Raw genomic sequence first — 19,606 nt, forward strand, 5'->3', positions numbered from 1 at the left:
TCTTCAGATATCGACATGAAAGATGCCCAAAATTCGATCTCAATTGTGAGATATTCAACAAAAACTGTAACTTGCTCGAGGGTTCTTCATTCTTCATATGAAATGTAGTTCTGATCAATTCGTGTTATCTTGACACACCCTGTATGTGTGTGTGTGGTCCAATCCAATACCCGCTAACCGGTAGCGAAATTATGGGAAAGTATAATTTGTATCAGACTGTGTATATGCCGAATAATGATACAGCTTATCTCAGTCCCGGGTATTAGGTGGTGACAGCCCTCGCGCTGCTTCCAACGACCCATTTCAGAATAGGGGGATGGCGTCGCTATTTTTAGACCACGTTTTCCACTTTTTATCATCGAAACCGACTTCTTTATCGACTTCATTTTGCTGGGCGAGATAGGACGCCGTCTATTTTTAGACGATGACTCAGCACTTTTCCACTCTTGCACTTAAAAAAAACAGATGGCAGCACGATGTAACGCCACGTCCCTATGACAGAGCTCCTTGCGGTCCAATTCCGAGGTCGCTGGGCATTGTTCGGCCCGCCTAAACATAGAAGCAAGCATCTGAAGGAAACTCGATCTATATTAAGACTTCCAATCCCCTCAGGCAAATCAGGGATCAGCGCGTGTTTAATATGAGAAGATAACATGTTTCAACACTACGGATCAATTCACTGCTGGTATGTACAACTTCTGATGGCCGACTGCTTAGCGTCCCAGACCACCAATCTAAAGGTGAGAGTTCGAATCCCACCTGATTCATTTTTAGTTTTTATTCATATTCAAATTCCTGATTCCAAATTTCAAAGGGATTTGATCCCTGAACCTTCTGCTTGGGAGACAGGAGCCGTAACCATTAAGCCACGGAGCCGGTTGTGTTATCTTGACACACCCTGTAAGTGCGATAACTTGCCAAAGGAAATTTAATTATGAGGCCGTTTTGTCAGAAGTGCATGCACATCTACTTTTACTTGTTTGATCATATTTAGAGACTCCGGCAACCAAATTCAACCAAACTTCGGGATAATGCACAAAATTGTCAGCCAAACTTAAACATGTTTCTTTTTGTCAATATTGCTTGCTTAAGTTTCTGTTTATTCAAAGCAAACAACAACACGAGTTTTTCTCGAAACGTTAAAAAGGCGTGTGCGGCAAGAAACCTCTTAATAACCAGTGAAAAATTCCAGAAAACTCGCTCTAAAGTCTTAAAATTCATAGAAATTGGAAGCGTAACATTGCAAACATGCTGCTAATGTTTGGGCATCATAGAATGAAACGCTTTCCTTTTCTCCGGACCTTTTTGTTCATTTAACTTTTCGTCATACATTCGCAAAAACTCACCGTATGTTGATCGGGTGCTGAATTGGCCGCTCCCAGTCGGTGTACTCGTTCACGATGGTGGCCAGTATTTCGTTCAGGTGATAGCTATAGGTACTTTTTACATAGTTTTTCAGGATCTTTGACCGCCGGTCAGCCTCGATGCCGTACTGGACATCCTCCGAGTTGAAGACAAAATAAGCTTCCGCCCTGGTGACCCCGACTAGGACGTCGTATCTGTAGAGGAGGAATAGAGTAAACAAGATGTGGGTGGTGTCGCTTTTGGCTTTGGGGCTGATTTTAGAAACGATTTTGGAGTTGACTTTTAAGGGCGTTGGCGCGTAAAGGTCAACTCGTGTAATCGATACTTTAATGATGCCTTCGGGCTACATGGAAATGGACGGAAATAATATAATTACTTGGACAATTTGTTAATAGCTAATTTACGCAAAAGAATTGCGTTAATCGTGTTGAGCGTGTTGTGGAGATGTGCGGATGGTTTTGGTGCCGTTGGCGTCCCATAATCACTGTAATGGGATCCATCCATCTGCTGTATCTCTCCGGTGTCTGAAAACGGCAAACGTTAATGAAACTCATTAGTCTTTCTCCGATTCTGGAAAATTGAAAACACCGCCACACGTACCGATTACAACGCCGTCGACACTCGGCCCGAAGGCATTCCCAAAGTCCGGGGCCCGCACCGGCGTCGAAAGGATGTCGTTGAGTGGTTTGTCCCGCAAACACTTGAGCAGCATTTGATGAGGTAGGTCGGGAGAACAGTTCACGTGGTGGCTCACATACGCAGCGAACTTGGCCGGTTCTCCCACGAGAGACCACGGGGCCAGACCGGATCCGGACATTAGGATCGCTCGGTGGAACAGGAGACCTGCAATATTAATGAACGTTGAAAGTGGTGCCGCTTTTGGACAAAGTTGTCGAGGGCCAGTGCTTTTAACTGTGGGTATGTGTGTGTGTTTGTGTAAGTGCCGAGTTCCGTCTAGAAGTGTGAGAGAGAACTCTTGGCAAATAACCAGAGAGGGGCGGTGAAATTTTTAATTGAATCTGGTGCATAAAATTCCATTATGTACACTGAAGAAGGAGCGACTTTTCGCTTTTGCTTCCGAGCACATGAAATTTTAATAGAAAAAGTTTTGCATTATCACTCCACTTTCGTCCCCGTTTTAAAAGCGTTTTACCATGAATGTACAGGCTGAGTACATAGCTAGGGTAGAAACCCAAGTAGTGGACCTATTGAACGATTCACTTAATACCTATCGCGTACTTTTCCAAAACCCACTTCCAAGATACTATGTACCACCGAGGCACACTGTGAAGGGTCCAAAATTCAATTCGGCCCCCCGTGGCGTCCACAAGTCAAGCTCTGCCTTGAACAGAAGTTGGAGCCAGAGTGCACGGCTTCGCAAATCTTCGACTTATATACTCACTAAGAGGGCGAGAGTGTTTATTCCCAAGATACCGGCTATGATTAATGTAAATGTGCCTCGGAAAGTGTCGCCCGAGAGAACCGGTTAATGTTCTGACCAGTTCAGAGCGATAATACACGGGGCTTTTTTCTCATTGCGGAAACCGGAAAAATTAGGACAGTGTGATGAACATTTGAAACTGATTTGGTATAGATTTTTCACGTTCGTGTGTTGTATGCTTATTAAACTGTTAAAATCAGGAAGAGTAGATGGCACTAGTTTGTCCGATTAAACCCAGACTGATCTCATTCGACATGTTTCAGGATCCCATAGATCGAGTCTGAACCTGTTTGAATTTTTGAAGTAGTTCAAAAGATATGCCTACAAATGTATTTTCTCATAAATCTAGATGATAGCCAGCTGGACAGAAATTGACTCAATTACAATCATGTTTCACATAGTTGGATAGGTTATTGATAGACCTTTCCAACGAGTTGAAAAAAATAAGATTTGGCAACCCTGCTTTAAGTTATGTCCATTAAGTGATATTAATGTACTGTTTTGATCAGGGGGGCGACATCTATATCTCACTACAGGCAGCTCGCCCGCAGCCAACACAAGTTGTCAACTTCGACACCAGAACAAAAGGGAAATGTCAACTTCGGCTCCAGCACAAAAGAACAGCTGTTCGTTACGGAACCAAAACAAAGCAACTGCGCACTGTAAAAAAAAAGTACAAAAACTGCAGGCATAAAATGGAAATAAAGTAATTATTGTTTCTATGTAAAATTTTACCGCAATGTACGTTTAAGAGTTAGTGTATGTTTGTGAGGTGATTTTTATCATTTTTTTTTGCAAAATAAACTACTAAAGTTGGGATTATTAAGCACACATCGGGCCGATGACCTCTTTTAAAGTTGTACTTTTATCACATGAAACGTTTAACTTAACTACTGTGTAATTTGACTTTTACTAAAGTAATTCTTATAACAAAAATTGAATTATTATTTCGATATCAGATTATATTTATCCATATTACGACTATAATTTCATTGTGGATATTCTTTTTTTTTTTTTCATTTAAACGCCATCTTGTGAAAGGTTACATGATAATGTTTCGTATCTTTTCTTGGAATAAGCAGAAAAAAAAGTTTTGCAACGACAGTAACTTTTCCTCGTCCAAAGCTCAAGGGGGAAACAGTTGAGCAAAGTAAGAAGTAAAAAGACATTTCGCCGTCTTGCAAGCTCCAAGGCAGTGAAGTGCTTTTTATGCTTCTCCAGGGGAGTACATACCTACACTTGCATTTACATACACACACACTCACACTCACTCAAGCACATTCTCGCTGCAAGCTCTCCCGGAGAGGTGCCACGGGGCCAACTTTTAAGTTGCACAACTTTCGATGAAAATATTTTGCAGGATAATGAGTTCTCCTCGCTGTCGGAACGATTATTAGCCAAAGTTGCAGTTGCTCTACTTTTTTTACTCTCTCTTTTCTTTTTTTTCACGTTGTCTCAGCGGTTGTGTGTGAGTGTGTTTGTGTGGCGGAGGAAAAAGTGGCTAACTTTATGTTTACGTCAAGATTCTGGTCTTGTGAAAAAACACCATAAAATAATGTAACTCGATAGTGGAAAGTTTCAAGGCGAATTACTTTGCTCGGAGAGGTTGAAGGTGTGGGACAAAGTTTTGATTAAATTGTATTATAGCCAATTTATCTGAATTATATGCAACGTTTCTCTATTGCATGTATGAACATGGAAGTATGCGGGGGAGTTCATGCTTCCCCTCGAATTGAGCCTGCGTAGACATTTTGTTGGACAGTGTAATCATATTTAGATTGTTTGGGTTCGCTTAAAAATGTTTTGAATTTTTATGAAATTCCGATGTACAGCAATATTTGCAACGGCCTTATTATGATGTGACTACATAATTGATGATCATTATTTGTCTGCAATAGATTTTGTATGCAGGGTTTCCAACAAAATCAATTAGTCAATTTGAATTCTGATTTATTTCATAGATACATTTATAGATTCCTACGTTTCTTTTAGTTTTAAGTTTTAAGTTTTAAGTTTTAAGTTTTAAGTTTTAAGTTTTAAGTTTTAAGTTTTAAGTTTTAAGTTTTAAGTTTTAAGTTTTAAGTTTTAAGTTGAGCATGAGCATGAGCATGAGCATGAGAGACCACCCATGGTTGTCCTTCTCCGTTGCTGAACAGGACCGTAATATCCTATCAATACAACCGACCATACGCTTGAACGATCTAATGGTGTTTCCCTTATCAACAGCATGTATGAATGCGCTGAAAAGATAAAACATCAAGATCATTAAAACTAGATCTGGAGCAAATAGGTAACAGTCGTTGGCCACCAACGGCGCCCGCCATGTCAGTTTGTAGATCTCGGGGGATTGGGACGGGAATGTTAGTTAGCACAGGTTGCTACAAAGGGTGGGTTCTATACGATATCCACACCCCCACGTGTGCCGGAAAACTACTTCTACTTGGGATTTTGTTAGTGGGTAAGGGTAATGGCCAGGATTCATCATAGAGGATGATGATGCGACCCAATAATCAATAAATTTTGTTTAATGGTGTGATGTATTATGCATTCTCAAGGCAAACAGTCGGAGTATGCGGATGAGACTATTCCCGGTTATTTGGTGTTGAGTTTAGCATAAATGATTAAATCTTAGACAGCCGGCTGTGGAAAGATAAAACCAACTAAAATGCAAAAACGCGAAACCGCCCGGACCGAAATACACACACAATCGGGGGGACAACAAAGACGGCAACGGCATCGAAAATCCTGCGAGATGACCGCGACGCGCACCGTTCAAATTCTCCAAAGCAACTGTCAACATCGCGAAATCACCCGGGTCGAAATACACACACAATCGCGGGGAAAACAAAGACGGAAACGGCATCGAAAATCCGGCGTGTTGACCGCGACGCGCAACGTTCAAATTCTCCAAAGCAACTGTCAACATCGCGAAATCGTCCGGGTCGAAATACACACACAATCGCGGGGAAAACAAAGACGGAAACGGCATCGAAAATCCGGCGTGTTGACCGCGACGCGCAACGTTCAAATTCTCCAAAGCAACTGTCAACATCGCGAAATCGTCCGGGTCGAAATACACACACAATCGCGGGGAAAACAAAGACGGAAACGGCATCGAAAATCCGGCGTGTTGACCGCGACGCGCAACGTTCAAATTCTCCAAAGCAACTGTCAACATCGCGAAATCGTCCGGGTCGAAATACACACACAATCGCGGGGAAAACAAAGACGGAAACGGCATCGAAAATCCGGCGTGTTGACCGCGACGCGCAACGTTCAAATTCTCCAAAGCAACTGTCAACATCGCGAAATCGTCCGGGTCGAAATACACACACAATCGGGGGGGAAACAAAGACGGAAACGGCAACGAAAATCCGGCGTGTTGACCGCAACGCGCAACGTTCAAATTCTCCAAAGCAACTGTCAACATCGCGAAATCGTCCGGGTCGAAATACACACACAATCGCGGGGAAAACAAAGACGGAAACGGCATCGAAAATCCGGCGTGTTGACCGCGACGCGCAACGTTCAAATTCTCCAAAGCAACTGTCAACATCGCGGAATCGTCCGGGTCGAAATACACACACAATCGCGGGGAAAACAAAGACGGAAACGGCAACGAAAATCCGGCGTGTTGACCGCGACGCGCAACGTTCAAATTCTCCAAAGCAACTGTCAACATCGCGGAATCGTCCGGGTCGAAATACACACACAATCGCGGGGAAAACAAAGACGGAAACGGCATCGAAAATCCGGCGTGTTGACCGCGACGCACAACGTTCAAATTTTCCAAAGCAACTGTCAACATCGCGGAATCGTCCGGGTCGAAACACACACACAATCGCGGGGAAAACAAAGACGGAAACGGCATCGAAAATCCGGCGTGTTGACCGCGACGCGCAACGTTCAAATTCTCCAAAGCAACTGTCAACATCGCGGAATCGTCCGGGTCGAAATACACACACAATCGGGGGGGAAACAAAGACGGAAACGGCAACGAAAATCCGGCGTGTTGACCGCGACGCGCACCGTTCAAATTCTCCAAAGCAACTGTCAACATCGCGGAATCGTCCGGGTCGAAATACACACACAATCGCGGGGAAAACAAAGACGGAAACGGCAACGAAAATCCGGCGTGTTGACCGCGACGCACAACGTTCAAATTTTCCAAAGCAACTGTCAACATCGCGGAATCGTCCGGGTCGAAACACACACACAATCGCGGGGAAAACAAAGACGGAAACGGCATCGAAAATCCGGCGTGTTGACCGCGACGCGCAACGTTCAAATTCTCCAAAGCAACTGTCAACATCGCGGAATCGTCCGGGTCGAAATACACACACAATCGGGGGGGAAACAAAGACGGAAACGGCATCGAAAATCCGGCGTGTTGACCGCGACGCGCACCGTTCAAATTCTCCAAAGCAACTGTCAACATCGCGAAATCGTCCGGGTCGAAATACACACACAATCGGGGGGGAAACAAAGACGGAAACGGCAACGAAAATCCGGCGTGTTGACCGCGACGCGCACCGTTCAAATTCTCCAAAGCAACTGTCAACATCGCGGAATCGTCCGGGTCGAAATACACACACAATCGCGGGGAAAACAAAGACGGAAACGGCATCGAAAATCCGGCGTGTTGACCGCGACGCGCAACGTTCAAATTCTCCAAAGCAACTGTCAACATCGCGGAATCGTCCGGGTCGAAATACACACACAATCGGGGGGGAAACAAAGACGGAAACGGCAACGAAAATCCGGCGTGTTGACCGCGACGCGCAACGTTCAAATTCTCCAAAGCAACTGTCAACATCGCGAAATCGTCCGGGTCGAAATACACACACAATCGGGGGGGAAACAAAGACGGAAACGGCAACGAAAATCCGGCGTGTTGACCGCGACGCGCAACGTTCAAATTCTCCAAAGCAACTGTCAACATCGCGGAATCGTCCGGGTCGAAATACACACACAATCGGGGGGGAAACAAAGACGGAAACGGCAACGAAAATCCGGCGTGTTGACCGCGACGCGCACCGTTCAAATTCTCCAAAGCAACTGTCGTTTTAAGTTTTAAGTTTTATGTTTTAAGTTTTAAGTTTTAAGTTTTAAGTTTTAAGTTTTAAGTTTTAAGTTTTAAGTTTTAAGTTTTAAGTTTTAAGTTTTAAGTTTTAAGTTTTAAGTTTTAAGTTTTAAGTTTTAAGTTTTAAGTTTAAAGTTTTAAGTTTAAAGTTTAAAGTTTTAAGTTTTAAGTTTTAAGTTTTAAGTTTTAAGTTTTAAGTTTTAAGTTTTAAGTTTTAAGTTTTAAGTTTTAAGTTTTAAGTTTTAAGTTTTAAGTTTAAAGTTTAAAGTTTAAAGTTTAAAGTTTAAAGTTTAAAGTTTAAAGTTTAAAGTTTAAAGTTTAAAGTTTAAAGTTTAAAGTTTAAAGTTTAAAGTTTAAAGTTTAAAGTTTAAAGTTTAAAGTTTAAAGTTTAAAGTTTAAAGTTTAAAGTTTTAAGTTTAAAGTTTAAAGTTTTAAGTTTTAAGTTTTAAGTTTTAAGTTTTAAGTTTTAAGTTTTAAGTTTTAAGTTTTAAGTTTTAAGTTTTTAGTTTTAAGTTTTAAGTTTTAAGTTTTAAGTTTTAAGTTTTAAGTTTTAAGTTTTAAGTTTTAAGTTTTAAGTTTTAAGTTTTAAGTTTTAAGTTTTAAGTTTTAAGTTTTAAGTTTTAAGTTTTAAGTTTTAAGTTTTAAGTTTTAAGTTTTAAGTTTTAAGTTTTAAGTTTTAAGTTTTAAGTTTTAAGTTTTAAGTTTTAAGTTTTAAGTTTTAAGTTTTAAGTTTTAAGTTTTAAGTTTTAAGTTTTAAGTTTTAAGTTTTAAGTTTTAAGTTTTAAGTTTTAAGTTTTAAGTTTTAAGTTTTAAGTTTCAAGTTTTAAGTTTTAAGTTTTAAGTTTTAAGTTTTAAGTTTTAAGTTTTAAGTTTTAAGCTTTAAGTTTTAAGTTTTAAGTTTTATGTTTTAAGTTTTAAGTTTTAAGTTTTAAGTTTTAAGTTTTAAGTTTTAAGTTTTAAGTTTTAAGTTTTAAGTTTTAAGTTTTAAGTTTTAAGTTTTAAGTTTTAAGTTTTAAGTTTTAAGTTTTAAGTTTTAAGTTTTAAGTTTTAAGTTTTAAGTTTTAAGTTTTAAGTTTTAAGTTTCTAATTTTTAGTTATTAGTTTTTAGTTCTTAGTTTTTAGTTCTTAGTTTTTAGTTTTTAGTTTTTAGTTTTTAGTTTTTAGTTTTTAGTTTTAAGTTTTTAGTTTTTAACGCATGCAACTATCGCTTCCACCGAGTTTTGAATTAAAGTAGGGTAGGGTAGTCATCAATGAGACACTTTTGGTTTTCAACTTTCAACGATTTTTCTATTTTTTTCATCAGCATGTTTTAATGAGCTTTTTGTTGCTTTTTTTTTCTTTTAATGTGTTCTAACATTGACCAACATATGAGATCGATCCGACATCTACAGCCAGAGTTATTCAACTGTCTCATTGAAGACGCACTTGGCAGGAACAATGAGACAGCTGGGGAACAATGAGACACTCTACGAAAATCAATACTTTTCTAGTAAAACATCATGTTTTTGTATTGTTCCATTACAGGTGACTTGCCTTGAACATTTTAGAGCAATTTTGCCAACATGAAACTTTAATTAACAAAAGTTATACTAAAAAGTATTTAAATTTTGTAAAATCCATATATTTATACCAAATAACTTTGTATGTTTGGTTAAATGAAGTTAAAACTCTATAAATATGCCAAAAATCACTTTCAATTCATGTTTTGAAAGATTTACATGGGTTTTGAAATGTTTAATGAAGAAAAATCAAAGTGTCTCATTGTTACCCATGGGCTAAAATGAGTGGTGAATAATGAGACAGCCCTGGATTCTGGGTATATTCTAAATTTTGGTCAAACCTAATGAAAGGACATTCTAGCCCAACTCAATCCCTATGGAACGTCGAAAGAAATCTGAAGAAATTTTAGTTTTGGTGTAAATGGCAGCCTATGAGCGAAAAAGTACGTGTATCCAGTAGATACACCTTTCCCCCAAATATGAGCCTGATTGGTTGAAACTACGACTTGTGAGAGCCATTTTATCATTGTTCCCCGTGTCTCATTGATGACTACTCTACCCTACTCTACAATAAAGTTTGAAACACTGATGCTGCTACTATAATTGCCCAAGTAACCGCGAGGCACTAAATAGCGGCATTAAATCAGCATTATATTGGCATTTAATACCAGCAAATAATGCTTCAAAACATTAAATCAGCACTTTTCCCTTGAGAAATATTTCAAGTGGCGCACAGTGATGCCGATTTAATGCCTCACCGAAAGCTCGAACAAAAAAAACTGCTTTATCGACTTCAACGCTGGGGGAAAAAAAAGGACAGCTAGCTGCTCCACCCACTTGGTGGTGGGCCTCCTTTGTTTTTTTTCTCCTGTTGCGTGTCATGTGTGAGTGTGACACTTTGATGTTATTCTTGCATTTTTCTCGTCGATCTCCAGGATGCGCGCCAGCCAACTGATGTATTCTGAAATGAGTGTTTGTTTTGAAAGTTTTAATCGATGTGGTTGATGCATCGAACATTAATGAAGACTTTCTTTCTGCTGTTTCGAGTTTCTGGTTCATGAGAAAAACCCGTTGTCATTTCGTTGGACGGAAATTATTTACGAGTCACACAGCAAATTGCGGCCAGCCAGTAAGTGCAGTGCAATCAATTACGGAAAGCTTGAGGTTATTAGGGACAAGTACTGGCTAACGGCTAACGGGAACTGTTTTTTCCGAGGAGTGCTTGGTCCACGGTTGGCAAAATTTCACAAAGTGTATCAGACTTCCGGAAAGCAGCTTATTGCTTGTAAGAAAAGTAACTAAATTTACCAGAGAACTTTTGATAATGTCCTTTGTCCTTTGGACATATGTTTTGAAAAATTTGGCTTAATTACAGGCTGCAGTTTTCCACAAAAAAAAAACAAAAAAAACACTTCAATCGGCGGGAATTGAACCCAGTTCACGCAAAATTATAACTTATGCACACTGGGGGAACTGCGCCTTAGCCCGCACGCTTATTAGAACGGTATGACGGGAGAAGGATCAAAGTCAATAAGAGCGTGTCTGGCTGAAATGTTTCCCGTATCGATGGGTTACTTTGTTGATAAACATCAAATGCTTTGAAGCACATTTTCAAGGTCGTAAATGGTGATTTAATGCCAGTTGTAATGCTGCAAAGTTTTGGTACTTTGAGGCATTCGCAAAGCTTATTTACTACTTCAAAACATTCGAGTGCTGATTTAGTACTGAATTAATACTTCAATTTAGTGCTTGTGGTTACTTGGGTGTAGTCCCAATTTGCCTCAGTTGAGATACAAACGCACAACTAAAGGAAGAACGAATGATTGATAAATTGTGTATCAGACTGGATGACAGTAGTCTTTGTTTTGAGTGTACTTATCGACCCATTTCCAGGACTGTTTCGGATCCGGTAAATTACATAGTGCCATAGCCACTGCATGAAATGTTGTATGTGTTGGCATTTAAAGTAAACAAATGTTTTAATTAAAACATTGAAACAGTGATTAAAACGGTCTGATGAGGTTGAAATCATACGAGCGGATTTTTTAATCAATTGTTCGGTTACTTTTGATTCTTTAAACATAAATGCATGAATAATTTTTAATTTGCTATCCCGATAGCCAGGAACAATGAAGTTTAAATGAAAAATATGCACTCACCTTCCGGAACCGCCGCCGAAGCGATGAGAAAATGAACACACGCCGCCCCAGTGCCATGGCCCGCCAGCGTCACACTCCGCGAATCACCCCCGAAGGCTTCGATGTTTTCCTGCAGCCAATGAAGTGCCGCAATGATGTCCATCAGACCGTAGTTGGCCGGTGCCTTCGAGAACCGGTCAATGTTGGCATTTAAAAAACCTGCAACGGAAGGATCAACCCATCATTGGGAGAGTTCTATGGATTAAGCTTAAACCAAATCGTACCTAATATTCCTAGTCGATAATTGATTGTAACTACTAAAATCTGCCCGAAGCTGGCCAGTACGGAACCATCGTACGGATTACCACTGTTCCACTCGTACGATTCACCATGGACGAACACCATCACGGGATACTTTTGAGCACCGGAACCCTCCCTCGAGCCAGCTGGAAAATTAGATGAAAGTTGGGGAATGGAACGAATCGGCCATTAAACTAATGCGTCAATTTGCTACCACTGCTTCCGATGCAGCAAATCCCTTTGAAAAAGCGCTTCTTCCCCACCCTGCACGACCCTGGGGAACATTTCTTCAGTTGGCCCGATGTTTGTCGAGTGGAAAAAAGAATCTTTTAAGCTCTGCATAATGGCTGGTGTGCTGGCCTGCAGAATGACCTAAACTTTCAACGATTGCCAAAACGAGCATGGCACGGGGTCCAGCCAGCGTCAATGTTGCCTTTCTCGAGCTCCAAAATTTATTCAGGAAGTTCTAAATCGATGCGCCGGAGTGCATTCGGCAAACCGGAATGCTACTTTCCAATCTGTTTTCGAGCACGTTTCTCCTAAGTAGTGCGCACACTACAGTACAGCGCAGGACATGAAATATGCAACAATTTGCTTTAAGTAACGGTGTGCAAAATCATTACGAACTGATTGGTGATCGATAAAAAAGGATAGCCCCTTCTCTGTCATTTTACTTTATGATACGCATAAATACAAGATAAATATAATTGTTCTATATTACTTTTTCAAAAAATCCTATAACATAGGAATACCATGACAAATAGAAACATTAGAATAGTTTATTGAAATTCAAAATATTTGAGAATTCCGAAAAACCGTAAAAAGTCTCTCCAAATATGTCCCTTACTGTTCGGTACACACCCCAAGAAAACTGATGCACTTTTGTTTGCTGCATTGCACCACCACTACTACTGCCTGCCACACTGTTATTGCCTCGGAATAACGCTCGCAAACTTAGACTTGGGAACTATTTGATCAATAGCGATTTAATTCAAAGTTTTCATTCCGTCCTGTTCGACCAAGACGATGACGATGCCGACGTGGCTTTCATCAGTTGGAGTTACAGCCATCCCTCATATTCGGAACAGTTTACAGATCGACCAATGTTCAAAAAATCATAGCAAATCGATATTTGAACTTAATGATTCGCTTTAACCTTCATTTGAAAGCTTTTCTTGCGATCTTTCGAATGCTGTATAGAACAACTGAAAATTTAACTTTTATATCAAGTTTTTGAAGAAAAACTCTGACCCTTGAAATCCACAAATTCGGAACACTTTTTTCTTACGGATGTAAACAAACTTTGGTTCTCTCCAAGAGTACATATTTGTAACAAAAAAATGACTTCACACACTACTACCAGTGAAACTCAATTTTAGTGATGTTTTATCCATGGTCTGATAACTTTATTTGTGAAAATATCAGTTAAATTCAGGTGTTCCACATTTGTGGGAGGCACAATAACATCCCACAATCATGGAACAGGCAATTTGGAGGCAGTGTTTTGCTGCTCAGGATAAAATAGTCTTGAAATGAAGTTTTTTGTTCAAAAAGTACTACTATTACTGGTGAAATAGCAAGACAATGTCCAAATAAAGGTCATAAAAATAGTAGGGTCGAGAGAAAAGCTGCATTTGGCATGCTATTGACAAATTATCACAAAAGTGTTCCGAATTTGTGGGTGTTCCGAATATGTGGGATGACTGTATACGATTATTGCATTAGGAAAGGAAACGAGACAGGACTGCCCGCATGCAAAATCAACTTTGAAAAAGGGAAGGAAAGAGAGCTTTTTTTCCTTTAGTATGAAGTTTTAAGCTTCTTGAGTGCAAAACTTCCTTGGATGTCGTAGCATTTCATTGCTTTGTAAAAATTTATTATAAAATAACTATAAAATAAATAGTAACGTGTAGGCAAGGAGTCAGCACACGGATTCGTAAAATCTATCAGTAATTATTATTTTTTATGTGAATTATGTGAATAGGCTTCACTGAGAAAATAATCATGTCATTGGACAAGTTTTTGAAAGCCCGTTCATGTAATGCATATACATACAGATAAACCTCGCATAGTGCGCACGCGTTACGCTTTGTATTTCGTCAATTTCTCAAACACGGCATAATATTTTTGCAATCTTTTTGACGCAGTCTGTTCGTCTTGTTCCAATCTACAATTAGCTTCAAATAGATTGCAAAAATATTTTGTCGTTTTAGAGTAATTGAAGAAATACAAAGCGTAACGCCTGCGCACTATGCGAGGTTTAACTGTATATTCATTATATCATCGATTTTTATTCAGGCTATTGCAAATACAGAGAAACCTCTTTTTACGCGGTGGCGTTACGCTTTCGTCGATTTCTCTAAAACAATACACTATTTTTGCAAGCTTCAAAAAGCGTTTTGTAGATCTGAACAAAACATACACATTACTTTTCAAAGATTGCAAAAGTGTTGCGTTGTTCCAGAGAAATCGTCAAATTAGAAAAACGTAACGCACCACGTAAAAAGAGGTTTCTCTGTATTGGATGTGTGTGCAACCAACCAAACGGGACCACTCGGTCGCGTCTTACAAATTGAGTTGTTTCCATGTATTTTTGTATTCATGCAAATAACTCGCATAGGCATTTGGATGGTTTAGTTCTGCCGAGATTCGGTAACTTATTTCAACGCAGGCTTCCTCAGCTTGAATCGACAAGCCCCGCCCCGAAGAACGTTTGCGTCAATCGGATTCAAACGTTTTTGAGTACTTCCGAACCTTTGTCAAAAAGACAAACCCAGCGCGTATATCAAAGTATGTAACAGGTGTCCTAATTCCAGTCATAGCTCACCAAATCGTGATGGCCTAGTGTTTACCCCCGCAGATTCCGGAACCGGTTCCATCGTGATTTGTTGTGCATAAAGTGTAGTGAAAAACGCAGATTCCGGAACCGGTTCCGTCTAGTGTTGTAAATAAATGGTAGAGAGAACCTGCAGGCGTACCGACCTCCAAGCAGCCAGCACCGTTACTTCCGGACGCGACGTGGGTTCCGCAGGCCGAGGAGTAATCGGTGCCGGTGACGAGGTAGAGTTCGACTGTAAGGGCAGAGTACACGACGGAAACATGAATCTGGACGAACTAGACAGTCTGCTGGAAGAGAATCTTTCCAAGAGTAATCGCCCGGCTCTTGAGAAAAGTTCCGAGGAGGTGCTGGAGAAAAAGATCAAAATTACGCAAAATTGTTTCCTGGAGATGGTTCTGACCGACAGAATGCCGCTGGATCCACGAATGTAAGATATGCTGGCAATTTGAACTTGGGAATAGTTCTGCCGCAAGACGAAAACCTTGCTATAACTCTGAAAACCCCTCAGCTGCAGCAGAACTTCGGCGGTTGCCTCAACTACTCGCTCAACCTAGACCAACATGGCTAGAACCAGCATACCGAAAGCCCTCCCTGAAATGCATGAATAAAACAATTTATTTGGAAAGTTGTCTTGTATATATTTCTGTAATTGATGACAACTCTATATCTTCCCTTTCATCCTCTCCTTCTCTTTTTAGATGAAAGCATAATTTGTGGTAAATTTATCGATTATATGAGATATTTTTTATCATTTTCTATGGCAATTTTAAACATTTCCAGATGTAAAATTAAACATTTTTTCTGACATAAAAGATGTACCCCTTCCCAGATGTAATATCACCACGTTTTTTTAATTGTGTATGAGTATTGAGTCCATGTATAACAATGAGACACTTAAATTAGCTTACATCATAATATTTAAAATATAAGTAATATAAGTCTCATGGCGCCCTCTTCGGACGCCTAGAAATGAGCAGAAACTTGCAAAAGAGCTCACAAAAGACCCGGGGGTCGTTAAAGTGGATTGCTTTGCTTTTACATTTAAGTGAGATCCGGCCTCAAAAAAGTACATAAAAATCACTTAAATGGTCATAACTCGAGACAGGGTTGCTAGATCTTCAATGTTCTGGATTCGTTTGAAAGGTCTTGCGATTACCTAATCACGATTTATAACATGACGATATTTGAATTGATTTCCGGTCACTTATCCAACATCTGGATAAATACAAAAAACACATTTTTATACACTTTTGAACTACATATCGAAACTTTATAAAAATCAATAGATACGTATGGGACCTTAAACCAAATCGAATGCAACTGGTCTGAAAAAAATCGGTTAAGCCAGTGCTGAGAAAACTCAGTGAGAATTTTGGCCACATACACACACACAGACAGACATTTGTTCAGTTCAGGTAGGTTTACGAGCTTTCTGTGAAAAGTTCATTTTTAGAGCAGGATTATAGCCTTACCTCCAAATTACATTCTGAGCGACCTGTTTATAGGTTTTCATATGAGGAACAACTTTGTTGAACATCGCGGAACGATTTGAGCAGATCTGGCTTAGTTAGAAGTGTTTTAAGTTGTTTTCCCAGGGTCGAAGTTAGGATTTGAGTATAGCCTTTTTATCAATACGGTCACTGTGGTTAGAGAAAAAAATTATAACAACTGGTGTTCACTCCCAGTCCATACTCGAAGTGAACTAACCTTGTAAGAGATGTGCTTCCGGTGTCAGGGCGTACAAAACCGATGGGACTCTCCCTTAAAATACCCAGGGTCGGCGTGACGCTCGAAATTACTCAAAAACCAAGAAAACACTGCGAATGACTAAGGGAAACTACATTTATTCTTCGCGTAAGGTCAACAGTTTTATTCCAGGGATCCCTTCCCACTTCCACTAGCTCACACGTCCCGTCCCACTTCCTTATCAACTACTCCTACCTCACACGTCCTCTTCCTCTCTTCGCACTTCCGGTGCACGCGTTCGGGGCCCCGTTCTCGCCGCTCTGCCGTCGTCGCTGCTCCTTCCTGCTGTCGTCGACGCTCCTCCGGCGCTCTGCCAAGGGGGTGGCTTCTTCGTCAGTCGAATGGACCCTCCGACGCTTCGGCTGCAGCCTTCAAGGACCCTCGCCTGCCGTCCGCGCCCTTCCTGTGCTTGGTGACGTGCAACAGGCTTCGACGGTGTCCGGGGACTCCGTCGGAACAGTCCGGGGTTAGGGTTCGCGGTAGTTACGGTAACGGCCTGGCGGTCGAACTCTGTCCAGCGAGACGCTGACGGTTCGTACGGGTGGTTCACCGGGCCGGATGTCGCACGGCCGGGGTGAAACCAAACGGTGTTCACGCAGTGAACAAAAGAACACAAAGGGGTCCTGGATGAGGGATTCAAAATGGCGGTTAGGGTATTGTCAGACTTGGGGTTCGTTCGGGGAATTTCCTGGGGGTTTACCTGGATGTCCAAATCTCCTACGGGAAACTCCTGCTCTCTCGGCACGGCCACAGATGTAGCTCTTCCGGGCACTTCCCAATCCTTCAAGGATTTACTTCTCCAACACTGGTACACTGACTTCGCGGGTGAGGGTTGCTATTGGCGACAACCTTTCCGCGGTAGATATCCGGACTTAATGACCGAGCAACGGTCGGGTCAAAATCCCGAACCCCTGACCTCTTACGCGCCAACCCATCTCCTCCTAATCCTGTCATCCTCAAGGATTACGCACATTCACCACCCCCAATGGCCGCCCATGCGATGTTATGCAGCAGCGCTCCTGGTGGTGACTAGCGGTAACGACGCACGGTGTGGGACTTCCAGCTCGGGTTTCTTGCTTGCTGGGCGTCGTCCTGGTAACTTCCCGTCGACAAACACAACGTCTTCTTGGCACAATAATTTACATTTAAATAATTTAACACAAAATTAGCGACGAGTCACATCAATTATTGTACACAACACTCACACTGGTTACAAAATATCTGACAGGTGATGAATTTTTGTTGACAACATTTTCATTCCAAAAATCAATTGAAGCAGAGTTGAGGTGAGGATTTAGTTCTTTGTAAGCTTTTCTTCATACCTTGACCAGTTTGTATTTTATTTTAGGTCCTGTCGGTGTTTCGAGGTGGAATCGACACGCTGATCATGGAGATGGTCCGACAGATCGAGGTCCGGGAGGCCGTGTTGGGCAAATTTTAGATGCCTACCGTTGCGGGTGCCGGATTTGGATGTGGTTTAGCAGCAGCAAGTTCCGTGAATAATATTGATAATTGTTTGAAGTAAATAATAAAAAAAAATGCTTTGAACCTATAATTAGAGAACCTGGAGTTTTGTCTTTTGACAAAAACTGCGTATCACCCAGATATATTGTTATGACCGGCAGATGTTTCACACTTATCGGGTTTTGTTAAAATGATACCATCTGAATGTGCAAAATAGTTGTTAAAAAATGGTGGGTTGGGTGATGGATCCGGATATAGTTTTAATACATTTAAGTGAGATCCGGCCTCAAAAAAGTACATAAAGATCACTTAAATGGTCATAACTCGAGACAGGGTTGCAAGATCTTCAATGTTCTGGACTCGTTTGAAAGGTCTTGCGATTACCTAACCAACGATGTATAACATGACGATATTTGAATCGATTTCCGTTCACTTATCCAACATCCAGATAAATACAAAAAACACATTTTTATACATAACTATTGAACTACATTTCGAAACTTTATAAAAATCAATAGGTACGTATGGGACCTTAAACCAAACCGAATGCAACTGGTTTAAACAAAATCGGTTCAGCCAGTGCACTATGGTACATTGGGTGGCCAAGTTTCAAAAAAGTGACCTTCTCCAAATATTTTTTGGTATTTTTTTCTCGAAAGTAAACATTCTAACTAAGAAAAATCCAAATTTTCAAAGCTCTAAGTTTGTTCATTACGGAGATACGAAAGCTGAAAGTCAAAAATTGGAGTAAAAAACTAGCGTTATTCGTACAAAAGGCTGATTGTTTAATTTTAACATAGCTCAGCCATTTTAAATATTTTATTAGGACAATTATACATCGTTGGAAAGGTAATGAGATAAGCTTTGAAACTATTAGTAGATAAATGTTGTTTCCAAACCAAAAACTGAAGTTTTTATCGAATAACTGGAGCATTTTTTTGACAAAACTTATTTTTTTGTGTTTGTTAATCGAGTACTTTTTTTGCTAACCGATGCTAAACATATAACTAAGATCACTTGAAAGATTGGATCATAATCTAACATTGCTGACATTTCCAGCCTGCGATTTTTTGCGTTTTCGGATATATGCCATTTTAAACATTTACGTTTTATCAAAATTTGCTGCAATCTACATATGCGCCCGTTTATTTTACTTGCTTTGCTAACTACTTCGTGGGCATCGTCGCTTCAAAAATCAGTACCTGGTTTCAAGAAGTAAAGTAGTAAAAAGTAAAGAAGTTTCTCAAGCAAAACTGGAGAATGGAGAATTCGGAGAAACTCCGAAAAAAGTATTCAGCAAAATATTGACTTAGCATGATGAATTTCTGCGATCAATCCATGAAACTGATCCACATTTAAGTTCTATGTTGGTTAGTACAAAACGTCATAAAAAGTACCTTTAACAAATCCTGAAGCCATCAGAAACTCTATAATCAAATGAATTTTCATGAATAAGAACATTAGGATTAGTAAGAAAATGTTTTGTATTGTATCGTTTTACTTCATAATTAATATTTTGAATAAAATTAATTTTTCTGTTATTTGATTTAACAATTAAAATTTTCGCAATTTATGCCCGTAAGGGTCAAGTTATATGGCATGGACTCACAAAAAGAAACACACAGCAGTAAATAATAAATATTTGACTTAAAATGAATTTATTACGCTTAACAAAATTTTGTTAGAGGGGAGGAGGGGAGGGAGGGGGGTGAAAGAAAGAGGGGGAGGGGT

The 19,606-nt window shown here is 40.2% G+C and overlaps 1 protein-coding gene across 1 annotated transcript in view; it reads right to left on the bottom strand.

Moving 5' to 3' along the window:
• The window catches only part of LOC120426526 (neuroligin-4, Y-linked), an 80,870-nt gene that overhangs the window by 27,495 nt on the left and 33,769 nt on the right, over window positions 1–19,606 (bottom strand). The window contains exons 3-7 of the mRNA XM_039591295.2: window positions 11,811–11,972; window positions 11,548–11,745; window positions 1,966–2,208; window positions 1,742–1,889; window positions 1,347–1,559 (exon numbers count right to left, since the gene is read on the bottom strand). Coding sequence (XP_039447229.1) covers window positions 1,347–1,559; window positions 1,742–1,889; window positions 1,966–2,208; window positions 11,548–11,745; window positions 11,811–11,972 — 964 coding nt within the window. The remainder of the gene's footprint in view (window positions 1–1,346; window positions 1,560–1,741; window positions 1,890–1,965; window positions 2,209–11,547; window positions 11,746–11,810; window positions 11,973–19,606) is intronic.

Source organism: Culex pipiens, chromosome 3, assembly GCF_016801865.2.
Source record: "Culex pipiens pallens isolate TS chromosome 3, TS_CPP_V2, whole genome shotgun sequence".
Classification (NCBI taxonomy): Eukaryota; Metazoa; Arthropoda; class Insecta; order Diptera; family Culicidae; genus Culex; species Culex pipiens.